This window comes from Carcharodon carcharias, chromosome 13 (assembly GCF_017639515.1).
Source record: "Carcharodon carcharias isolate sCarCar2 chromosome 13, sCarCar2.pri, whole genome shotgun sequence".
Lineage (NCBI taxonomy): Eukaryota > Metazoa > Chordata > Chondrichthyes > Lamniformes > Lamnidae > Carcharodon > Carcharodon carcharias.
The window spans coordinates 89929178-89942162 of record NC_054479.1 but is presented as its reverse complement, the minus strand read 5'-3'; the positions used below and the strand labels follow the sequence as shown (position 1 = coordinate 89942162).

The window sequence follows — 12985 nt, the reverse complement described above, 5'->3', positions numbered from 1 at the left end:
TGATTGTTTAAATAAAACAGCATGAAATATGACTTTTAAAATACACAACGCATTTTAATTAGATAACCAAAAGAAAGTTTGAGGATGCGCAACTGAAACTCATGTTTCCTTATTCCGGAACACCAAAATAGTGCATCACAGCTAAAAATGAAAACAAAAAGATTTGGTAAGTAAAGCTTCTGCATCTTTTACTCAAGCCATTGGTAAACTAGAAACCAGAACTCCCTCTGTACTCTTATCTTTAGAAACCTTATGTTCAAATCTACTAAAATTTGACCAATATGTCTTGATTCTGGAAAACGGGCTACTGGTTAATTTAAGAAGGGGTTGAAGATTTATGGTACCTTCCTACACTGCCTGCCTGGCTTTACTCACTGAACCCCTTTGTCTGTGGCCCGTCTCTCCCCAGCTCTTCAGCCTGTGCAGTCTCATACCAGTGTAGATGAGTGTAGGAACAGATACAGAGAAGTTCTGAGTTAGTCTCGAGCCCGCAGCAGTGTGAATTGGGCTGTTGTGAGTCGAACGGCATCCGTGGCTTGGCTGATGCACCAAAGGAGACCTGACAGAGAGAAGCAGGAACCAGGAAAAAAAATACAGACGGTAGAACTGTAAATGTTAAAAAAAACAAATGTGAGGGAATTGAGGTATTCAGTAAGTATTGTCACTTTTTGGTATAATATACAATTAGGGTTACCAGAAACCATGTAATTCCCAAGAGGAAATAACCAGCATGCACGCACTGAAGCGGTTTAAAGGTGACATGAAAAGCTGGGGAGATTGACAGCAAAATTCAAGGTTAACATACATTTAAATGCATTTTAAGATTACAATATTGATTTTTAGATTATTATGCTCAAAGGCTAGTAGATCTTGTTCAATTAAGTTAATTTTTTAAAAGCTTTGTTCCATACAATTTTCCAGCTTTCTAGAATCAGCCATGCAAACATTAGTAATATATAGAAAAATGATATTGTAAGAAAGAGCAACAGTTCTTCAGAGTTTAGGAATGATCGTATCTTCAGAATTGCATTCTGTGGGAGGAAATTAAAAATGTTTATTCTCTTTTCTGATGACATTTTGCTTATATACCTCTCCTTAGGTCCCACACATTATAGGCTAACTATGAGAACAGGCAACTTGCTCTGCTTTCTCTGCTAATGTTGCTGGGTTAGGTGCTAGGGCACACTTAAGAACAACTGCAGTTGACACATTCACCAATTACTGAAAGTCAATCAATGAAAATGCCTCCAATTTGTTGACTAAACTCAAAAAGGTGAATTGATCTACAATTGTAAAGGATTTGTGCAAAATAAGACAAATAATGGTAGCATGATAGCATATCTCCATTTCACCCTTAAAAATTAATCTACAAAATAATTCATGCCAAAGTAATCTGTCATAATTGTCAAACATATTGCCTTCTAATTTCTTTTTTAAAAGTTTAAAAATTTTTTCATTTGAACATTAACACTTCCCTGAATTACATTAATTTACTCAACTGACACAACGGTTCAAACTCTAAATCAGTCTCAAAGCATCAGTCAAGTAATCCCAAACATAACTGCTATGTTACATAGCAAAACAAAAACAGAATTACCTGGAAAAACTCAGCAGGTCTGGCAGCATCGGTGGAGAAGAAATGAGTTGACGTTTCAAGTCCTCATGACCCTTTATCTCTATGTTACATAGCAATCTATTTTAAAATAATCTGCCAGTTGTGGTAAAAACTCTTTTTCAACACATCCACAAAGTATTATCCGGCCGACGGGGAGAAAAGCAACTTCTGCACCACAGCTTTGCCAGAACAGATGCGCATGAATGGCTAAAGCTGGCTAGTGTACAGAATTTCTCTACCTACCACTGAGCAAACATTGCCCCTTCAATGGATGCCTCCTTCTGACCAAGTAGCTCTTTGCTACACAGATTAATAATTTGTGGATAATGCAGCCTGCCATTGTTGCACCAACAAGGAAACAGGAGTAGGCCATTTAGCTCCTCTGAACAGATACTGTTCCATCACTGAATGAGATCAGGGCCGCTCTGTGCCTCAACTCGATATACCCACCTTTGCCCTATGTCCCTTTACTCTGCATAACAAAACTCCATAAATCTCAGATTTAAAATTAAAAATTGATCTAGTATCAGTGTCATTTGCAAAAGAGAACTCCAAGGTCTAGTTCTAATTTTTCAACTATATCCCTAGTTCTAGACTCTGCAGCTGTCAGAAAAAGCCTGTCTGTCTACCCTGTTTCCCTTAATATCTTGAAAAATTCAATCAATTACTCTTTAATTTTCTAATTTCCAAGGAATACAATCCTAGATTATGTAATCTCTCTTTATAACGTAATCCCTGGAGTCCAGGTGTCAAATGTGGTAAATCTATCTCACACTCCCTCCAAACTGCTCACAGTACTCCAAGCCAGGGATTTGTATTGCTGAGGCATGACTTCTAATCCCTTGTATTCCAGTCCTCTAGACATAAAGAATAGTATTCCATTAGCCTGATTATTTTCTGTACCTGTTTGTGACACTTCAATGTGCCTGGAAGCCCAAGTCTCTCTGGGACCACCAGTTTCTTGCTTTTCATCATTTAGAAAGTACCCTCTTCTATCATTTTTAGGTCCAAAGTGCATAACCTCACATTTGCCTACACTGAAATCCATTTGCTACAGTTGGACCCATTAAACTTGATCTATTAACATCTCTTCGTACTTTACGCTGCTTTACATTGTCACCTATCTCCGTATCATTAGTAAATATGAATATGTGGCTGTCCCCAAATCTAAATAATTAATAAATAAGGTAAATAGTTGAGGCCCAAACACAGGTCCTTACATGATGCCACTAGTCACATCGTGCTTAACAGATTTCCTACCAGTTATCCTGAACCTCTCTCCCTGAGCTTCAATGTTAGCTAACAGTCTCCATTGAGGAAATTTATCAAATGCCTTCCAGAAATCCATATAAATATCAACAGATGTTCCACTGTCCATTATTTCAGTCAACTCTTCAAAAAATTCTATCGGGTTCATCAGGCATCGCCTACCCTTTACAAATCCATGTTAGCTCTCTCTGATCAGCTGAAAACTTTCAAGGTGTACAGTCGCACCATCTTTAATTATAGACTCTAATAATTTCCTGACAATAGGTATCAAGCTAACTGGTCTATAACTCCCTAGTTTTTCTCTCTCACCTTTCTTAAGTAGTGGAGTGGCATGTACAATTTTCCAATCTAAAGGAACAGTTCCCAAAGTAAGAGAACTTTGAAAGATTATAGTTCAGACATCTTCAAAATTCTCACTTGCTTCCTTTAAAATTCTGGGATGGAAATCATCTAGCCTCGGGGATTTGTCATTGTTTAGTGCCACTATTTTCGTCATTACTATTGTTTGCTTACATTAATTTTGGTGAGTCCCTGTCCCTTATTCAATGGTTTCCTTGGCATGTCTAGTACGCTATCCCCTACCTCAACTAAATACTGACACAAAATAATTATTCAACATGTCCACCATTTCCAATGACAATATCATCGGCATCAGTTTTAAAGGGCTCACATTGCTGATCAATTTCTTTTCTCTAATAAAATTATTAAAAATTGCGTTCATTTTGATATCACTTTCATATTCCCTTTAGTAGCTGTATCTCGTCACTCTTTGCAGTTCTTTGTACCTCTCCCATTTGCCAGAGTCCATGTTTTTATTTACATTATTTTACATTTTTCTTTTAGTTTTAGTTTGCCTCTTTATTTGTCACCAATGGCTGTATTTTTTCTTATTTTTGATAAGAAGAGTTCTTGCCTTACAGGGTTATAAACTCTATATCAAAAATTCTTTTTCAAACACCTCCCATTCATCATCTGTCATTTTTCCATTTGCAGGCTTGCTCAGTCTCTGTCTCATGACACTGAAGTCAACCTTACCAAATCTACAATCTTAGTAGCTATTTCGCATTTATCCCCTTCAAACACTACAATGAATTCAATCATATTATGATCGCTGTTAGGTAAATCTTCACACACTGATTCAGCTGTTAACTAAAATTGGCTCATTACTCATTACTAAATCTAACATAGCACTGCCCCCCCTTGTTGGTTCTCTGACACATTGCTGCAAAAAAACAATCCCAAACACACTCAAGAAATTCACTACCTTTCTAGCAAGTGCTAGTCTACTTATCCCAATTTATATAAAAGTTATAATCCCCCAATAAAACAACACCGCCTTTTCTACATTTGTCTGATCTCTGCATTCATACATTCTGCCACTTAACAGCTACTACCACAGGGCCTCTACACGACTCCTGCTACAGTCTTAAATCATTTTCTATTTCTTAATTCTACCCATAAAATCTCCAATGTCTGTTTATGCATTACCATTTTCTCCCTTATAATTGAAGTAATTTCATCCTTTATCACTAAGACTATTCCTTCCACTCTTACCATTTTCCATACAGTGCCTTTCCCATAGACATTATAACCTGGCATATTTAACTCCTAGCCCTGACGATTTTGCAGCAATGGCTCAGTAATGGCTGCCAAGTAATGTCCTTCATTTGAAATTTGAACCTGAAATTAATTCAATTTTTTTATACTCTCTGCATTTATTTAAAGAATGCTTATTTGGGCCACACACCCTCACCTCTCCTTCCGCTCTATCTTACTCACACATTTTCTTATTTCTCTCTCTTGGTTTAACTGCTTTACATCTTTGAGCTTTCCCTTTATTCTCTTCTTTTGGTTTGTTTCCAAACTATTATTTATACTATCTTTTCCACCTGAGCCCTTCCCCCCGACTTACCAGTTCAACAATTACTCTACTAGTCAAGCATGGAAATGTAATGTGCAATATTTCAAAAGATATTTAGATTCACGGTCTGAAGCAAAATTAGCAATGGATGCTTTAGCCTGGTATTATTTAAAGTTATCAACCAAGCTACGTACATTGGGACATTCTGAGGTCATGAAATGTCCTGTATAAATACACATCTTTCTTTCTCTATAATGATTTATATAGCAGATATTACAGATGGGACATCTATTTCAGGAAGATTTATAAACAATGTATCTTATTAAAAGGTTCAGGTATGGCCAACTAGTGCACAATGGATTAAGACATCTCTGGAAGCTTGGTTTAAAACTGCACAAAATAAACTGCTCTCTACCAGCTGTAAACTCATACCAAATGTCCCATTCCTTACCTTAAAAATTACATATTTAATCGAATGATAGAAATTAGATTCAAATGCTGGCACAGTGATCTTCTTGTTTTGTGTCTCCCGATACAAGCACCCTGCTAATAGAGTTCATTTTGTGCCAGTAGCTTTTCAGGTCCCCTTTAGACTCTTTTACAACAAACTCAGGTGCTGCTTAAGGAAAATGCAGTACATAAATTTCTAGCAAGCATTAATCCCTTGAGAATAATTAGAGAGCCAAACTTTGCACCAAAAAGCATAATAGGAGTTGATTGCTTCTTCCAGTTTGAAGAAAAAACATTACTCATACCTACCAAGTCTCAATTTTTTTTTTAAAGCTGGAAGCAGGGAATGATTATGCACAAACTCAAATCTGAGAAATGCTCCAAAATCATGAAATAGTCTGCTTTAATGGAAGGATTTAATCCCTCAAATTTAGCTGTTGACATATTTGTGGTTTTTAAATTTAGCAATAGACAACAGCAGAATATTTTAAAACTTAGTGTGCAAGCTATATCTTCATGCACACCTTATACATAAATGCAGTTTGTGTATACAAGATTTGTGCATACAATTTAATGCACCCATGCATAGCTAGCATTACTCATATTCAGGTCCATTATTGCCTCGAATTAAACAATGTTCAAAGGTTTAAAGATCAAAGTTTAGAATAAGATTTATCTACAATACTTGCAAATGTTAGGTAACACTACTTCCCATACTTTTTGAATGCTGTGCAACCAGTACATATAATAGGAATGGCCGTCACCCCATATCAAAAAGTCTCATTCAGGCCTACTGTTCCATTCCCATGCTTCTGTTCTTTCCACCTAACTTCATTGCTCCCTTTCAACATATCCTCCTATACTTTTCTTCCTCATGTACTTAATTAGCTTTCCTTAAATGCTATTCATATCACCGACTCCATGTGGTAGCAAGTTCAAAGTGTTCACTTAAATTTTGCCTGAGAACATACATTCAAAATACCTGTTCCCTACTGGGTTCCTTAACTTACCCCCAACACCAGAGTTACCCTGGCTACACTATTGACAAGAAAAGCCATCTGCATTCTGGCAATTTTCAATCTTCCTGGGGACTAGAGTTTTATGCTCTGGAGGGGCTAAATTGGAATTGCCCAAATCACGGGAAATCACACTACTGTGCATTTTCCTGGGTAGTTTCAGATGAGCTACCAAGCCAGTCAAAAGTTGTATGCCACATTAAAACAAACACAGTCAGTCTATGTTCAGGTAGCTCCTTCCTTCAGGCTACTAGCATCATTAGAACAGCTCTAGAGAGAAGGTCACCTGGATTCCTGTCAGAATGGTAAGTTAAAGGCTTTTTTAAAAGCCGAATAAAGGAAAAATTTTCTTCCTCAGAAATTAGGAGAATACTTGGAAGGTACAATATTGACTTTCTTTCTTATGAAAGAGAATCCTGAGCGCAGGAAAAAATCCTGACCAAGATAATGTCAAGAATTCTTGAACTTTAGCATTGTAAGTGCATGCCTTGAGCAACTTGGTAAGTGATCCAAAAGGCCTCACACTTCAGGTAACAACAAATATGCCTGGCACTGACCTGGGCCTGGCACTGGAGTTGCAGTTCTACCTGAATCAACACGATGACTACAGCCATTTTCACAAAACTGACCATAATCGGGGACAACCTTAGAGTGGCTGAAGACATTTCAAATGAAGTCGTGAGGAAGTACATTACAGGAGTGCCCTCACCAAATACCTTACTTTTGTACTTTCTGAAGGATGATGGTCATGGATCAATGTTACCGTTGGCTCATCCACGATCTGGTTTGATAACTGAAATGACGTGCATTAATGCCAATGTGAAGTTGAGATGCTAATTCAGGTAGTTTGGTGGTTCCATTTGGTCCTAAGTTTATTGATATTTTTACCTCATTATCATCTCTGACCTCCAATGGAATTTCCAAACTTCCTTGACTGCTAAAATTGTCTCAAAGCTCATTTTAATCTACCAGGCCACATTTTATTTTGTTCCCTCAGGTACTCCCAGTTCTTATAAGTCCAAAATTGGAACACATGCCATTATTTTTCCTAATATTATTGTGGGATACTTTAAAGTAGGTTTATGTTTGTGTGTGTTTATGGTTCTATGTGTGTAGCTAAACTAGAGACAATTAATCTGCAAGGTTTAAATTATTGAAGGTGTTAGGTGTAAAATACGCATTTGAAATGGAGTTAAACTAGGGTGATGTCTTAGTAGAGACGGTATGAATGAAATTTGTATTTTTAGATAAGTGGGAGAGATGTTTGATTTTCAAAGGGACATGGAAAATGTTTACAACTGTCAAGATAAATAAGGCAAGGTTATTATGTTGAATTTTCCCAGTGTTGGCCATAATAAGAACTTAAAAGATTTTTATATTCTGGAAAAAGTAAATTCTAAAGAGAAGTTGAAACAATGGGATTTGCAGGTCAAAAGCGGAGAAAATATATTTAAAGAAGGATGGAAAGCTGTGTGAGGGGTGGCCGTGAGAGATCTTGAAAGGTGACTGTGTGAAACAGACTTGGGGAAAAAGCCTCTAACCATCCTGCTTGCCATTTCAGTAACTAAAATTGTGGCAAGATTGCTGGGTAACTTTATAAATTTGGAATCTATTTGGACTGTTGCCTTAACCAGACTCCCAATTACACATCCCCTTTAAGTAGAAATTTTAGGAACTGTTATAACTGTGTAACTGTAATCTTGTGTGTGTTTAAGTTTTTTCTTCTTTTGTTAATAAATGTCTTAATTTAATCTTTAAAATCTCTAAAGGTGGTAGTGGGCTCATTACTTCTGACTTCAGTGCACAGGCCTTCTCATAATAAATACAAATTGCACAATCATTTAGATAACATGGCCAAGTTTCCCTTGTGGATTTGATCAGCCAGGAAAATATCACCTGCCATATCGTAACACACAGTCTTCATTTCTGGGAGGCTTTTCCAGCATCTTTCTCTTACTTTTGGACAGGATAAAAGGAATAAGTCATCTTTTGATAGCTAATCCTTCATTCAACCCTTAATGTGCACCTCTTTCATTCATAAATTTTCTTGTTCTCCTCTCTTTTATTCACAAGGTTAACATTGTTCTCTGAATTTCCACAAGCTCTATGCATCCCATTTGCTGGTATGTTTATCAAACAAAGGCTTGTGAACTGCACAAAGCAAATGGGATATTCTGATGGCCAGACCTTCCAAAGACTGATTTGGTCATGTGCATTTGCTAAATTAACAGGCTTCAAACAAGAGCAAAGGTTGTGGGTCTGTCTTCAGGGTGTGTTTGTGGTACTTTTCACACATTTCCAAACCAAATGCCAGCACTGGGTGACAGGCATAGGACTGAGGCAGCCTGAGGTAGATCAAATTGAGACAGCCAAGTAGGGTACATCGTCAGATATCAGCAATTCAACAAAGGGAATTCAGAAAGACTTGCTTTTCCCATTACCAAAAAATGAAAGACTTAAAATATGCAAAAAAAAATCCACAAAATGGCACTTCAACTTGCTCCACCATCAGAGACAACACAACTAACTTTGTTGCCAAATTGTAGGGAGTAATGAACAGGAGAGTCTGTTCCCCAATAAGGCTGTTGCACAGCAGTGTATAAAACCACAAACATTTAAGGGGAGTATTTTTTTCAAGGGATAAAGTGTCAACCTCATGAGGGGATGGAAATGTAAGTGGATATTCAACTATTGAAAAATTATTCCTTCCACCCTCCACCAATCACCCAAGCTTCATCCCACATCTCTCCAAAAGTGGTTTAATTTTAAGTTTTCAAAACATTCAGCAAAGCCAGATTTAATGTTTCTATCTTTTTTGAATAAAATATGTCATATCTTGGAACAAGAAAATCTCAACATCCATGTTCCAATATAGTCATAGGGTTTCAAAAAAATGCAGAATTTTACAAACACTAAAAACACAGCAGGATACACTGTACACTGCAGAAACTATACAGTAACATGCTAACTGGAACAAAAAAAATCCATTTCATACGTCTTCAAGTACCAACAAGGGCAGCATTCCATAATGCCCATCAATGTTGTACCATGCGAGACTCATACAAGGTGTAGGGTGAAAGGATACATGACTGGGGCTACAATTCCACAAGTTAGAGTGGGATTGATATTCATCCTAATGATTGTGGGAGTTCCTTATCGGAGACACATTAGTCATCATCGTTGGCAGGAATTTGAAATTTTGGGAGACTCCAATATTTGTGTACAGTTTTTTAATAAGACTAGAAAGACCCCAGTTCGACTCCTGACTTGGATAATCTCCACCAGTTGTAACAACTGACCTCAAGAGCCCTGGGCCAGGAAAGGGAAAGTCAGAGTGCACATTCTTAATGGTTATCTTGTAACCAGCATTGCCAATTGTGTGTATGGCCATCAGGCAAGGGCACAATGAGGTGTAGCTGCGCTCATACAACTAACTGGCTTAAGCTCCCTGAGCTAGAAAAAGATAAGAGGGTGAAAAGTAGCTATGCTCACAATGTCTGGTCAGTAGGAAGTGATCCACGTTGAGAAAGTGTGCGCTGAAATTAAGCAAGATCTTGTGAGACATGGGCTGTAAAGCCTATGCCACAAATAGGCTGCCAGCAATTGCTGACTTTGCTCACAGATGAGCAAGGAAGTGAAGAACAACCAATGCTCATGGTATCATGCACAGGTCAATGTCTACAAGAGAAAAACAAAGAAATTCAAAAGAAGATTAAAAAAAAAATTACCAAAGGTACTTCACACCTGTACAGCGGCGATCTGATTATTTTGCAGAACTAGACTGATTCTACAGATACTCAAAAATTTAACCAACAGCATCACTTTGTCACAATTCAAGGTCAAAACTAAAACCAGGGAATGTCAGGGTACCTGGGCCTAGGCTACAAAGATTTAGTACGTCACATGCATTCATCAGTTGTCTCCAAGATTATATCCAATTTTCATCAGGAGCTGAGGTTCGAGTTCCTAACAATAGTGTGAAACACTCGTTAATATACTACTAGAACCCAATGCTTGTGTTTTACCCTAATTTAATTAAACATATTAAAGATATAGAAATATAGGATTTAATGAAGATTCTTCCATTTCTGATTACACAGCTAAAATAATGCATTCTGTCTAAGATGTCATATGTACCAAATCCAACTATTCAGTTACAAAACTGTCAGTTTATGCCGTAATGGACCTCCTGTGTTTAGCCTGCATAAATTGTTTTTCCACATCATGCATTTGAAAGCCTGCATTTATTGTACTAGCAATAAATCTTTGTATTTAACAATGTTCAGATATTCTTGAAGCACATATAAAACAGGCATATGAATTGTGCATGCAACATAATACAAAGTAATGAAGAGAAAGAGACTGCACATAATTGCAACCTTGTACTTACTCTTTCAGGTCTTTGGATGGGGAACTACATGGAGGTAGGAGTGATGTCGCTGGGTTACTCAATTTATCGAGTGTACATGCAGTCCCAATAGCACGTACCACCAGCCCAGATTCACCTTCCAAGTCAAAACACTGCAGATAGCCCACTACAGCATTGCCTCCCATCTCAAGTACCTTTAGGCCAATTTTTCGTTGCAATTCTCCTGTTAAAATCAAATATTTATTGGCACTTAACATGATTTATATCAAATATATAAACTTTACTGTGTGGCCAAGCACCACAACACAGGCCCAAATGGGATGACATTTCAGGCACAGTAATTTGTTTGAGAAACTGACCAAAAATGAACAACATTTATTTTTTTAAGTTCAGTTTGCTGTAGGGATGCGCTAAATTAGGTATGTGCTAAATTAGGTAATGATTTTTGGTTCCAAATTTCTCAAATTAAAAAATACACAGAATTTTGATGAAAGTGCAGAGCCAACTTTCCCATACCCAAGTGTGCTTTCACAGCAATATTAGTCATTTTGTTCCACAAATTTAATACAAACATATCATGCAAAAACATTGTTCATTCAAGCTTTGGATGATTTGATGAATTATAGTGCACATCACAGGGAGTGCCTGAATTACAGTAGTGCTGTGATGCAATATTTATCATTGCCAAATCATTGTTAACAGGTATATTGTCAAGAAAACAAGAAATTGTACTATTTTCCTTCTGTTAACAATCCTCTTATATTTCTTATGTACTGGAAGACAGGCTGTTGTGATAATTTGAGTAAAAGCCAAAGTGACTGCAAGAGTCTAAAACCAACTATAAGAAGTCGTTTTGATATGTTAATGAATCAAGAGGAATCTCAATCGGAGTTTTACATAAAACAATAACAAGAGTAATTTTGAATTGAGTTGTTTTATTTCAAAGGAGGATATATGCAGGTTGCAAAAAGATGCAAGCAGATAAGGTAAAAATAGGGTAAGCTTAGGTTTAAAAAAAGTAAGAGCTAAAGTAAAGAAACAAGTTTAATCAATGCTGGAAAGAAAGCATTTCTGAAGAGACTGGTTGAGACAATAGAGAGGTCAAAGGGAAGGAACACATTTAAGGAAATACTGAAACCTAGGTGGTGGCAGCTGCTTAGATCTCCCAAAAGACAGCAGGATAGCTGGTCAGAACTCCCGGAAGACAGTGTGCACAAGGCCAGGCTGGGAGAACCAGGTGCTTAATCAGAGCTAACCAGGTTAGCTCTGATTAAGATTAATTTCTGGCAGAACTGTTTTAAAGTACTGTTTACTGTGTGAAGCCATTCTTGTGTTGAAGTGTAATTGTGTTTTTTTTTGCTTTATTCTTTTAATAAATGTTTACTCTACTATAAAATCATCACAAGTAGTCTGAAACATTTCCTGATTTTGGAACCTCTCCTCATGCTATACAAATTGCAAAAACCGTTTTGGCAGCTGTTTCAAGTTTTCCTCTGGGACTTGGGCAGCTCGGCATTTACCATCAGCCATGCCATAACAATATTTTGAGGAAAACTGTAACCCAGATCACAAAGCTAGTTACATGATAAAGTTTCAGTTAGTTCTATCTCTAGCTCTTAGAAAGAGTTTTATTTTAGCATGAATACATATTGCAAATCAACATTTTGCTACAATAAATACCTGTCACTGGAATAACATCAAACACGCCTGGTTTACTGGTGGAGACAGGACACAGTGACTAACATAACAGCAACAACTGTAGTTTTAACATTTGAACCTGTAAAATGCTCATACTCTTAAAGCTCAATGAGCAGATGGTACTTTGCAACAGGATAATAATGGTTAAGTGAACATAAGTAAATGAGTCAGCCAAAAATGAACAATTACAACTTTACAAATTAAAAATAAACTTCAAATTCTGCAAAGTTGAAATTAAAATAAAACACAAAATGCTGGAATTACACAACAGATCAATCAGCATTTGTGATAAGAAACAATGAGCACAATTCTGATATTTATGGTTATTTGAAAGCTCTTCTTGTCAGCTTCTTAAAGGGCATCAAAAATTCAAATCAAGTCTGTATGGAAATTTACAAACTCCTCACAATTAGAAATTTGCCAACTGTATATTCCACCAATTGTATTACTGATAATGTAGACACCCCAACCTTCAATCCCAGGACTTGATAAATTATCAGACTCTCAACATATTACTGCATTGTAACATACTGCTAAACCAACTCAGATTTGTGAAGATTCTAGCCATTGGTTACTCCAATCTTTAACTGCACCAATCTTGGATCGTAGCTTCTATAATTAATACAAAACACCCCATCCCAAAATCTCTGAATATGTTGCATACAGCACAGTGCAAACTAATTTCTGAGCAATTACACCTTATAGAA

At 36.9% G+C, this 12985-nt stretch overlaps 1 protein-coding gene across 7 annotated transcripts in view; it reads right to left on the bottom strand.

The window, feature by feature from the left end:
- c2cd5 (C2 calcium dependent domain containing 5) overlaps nucleotides 1-12985 on the bottom strand; it is a 104037-nt gene that overhangs the window by 73295 nt on the left and 17757 nt on the right. For 5 of the 7 annotated variants that reach the window (XM_041202200.1, XM_041202202.1, XM_041202201.1 and 2 more), the window contains one exon: nucleotides 10602-10803. In XM_041202200.1, coding sequence (XP_041058134.1) covers nucleotides 10602-10803 — 202 coding nt within the window. Of the gene's footprint in view, nucleotides 1-352; nucleotides 560-10601; nucleotides 10804-12985 lie in introns of those variants that run through there. The other 2 variants (XM_041202206.1, XM_041202205.1) reach the window with 2 other exon arrangements.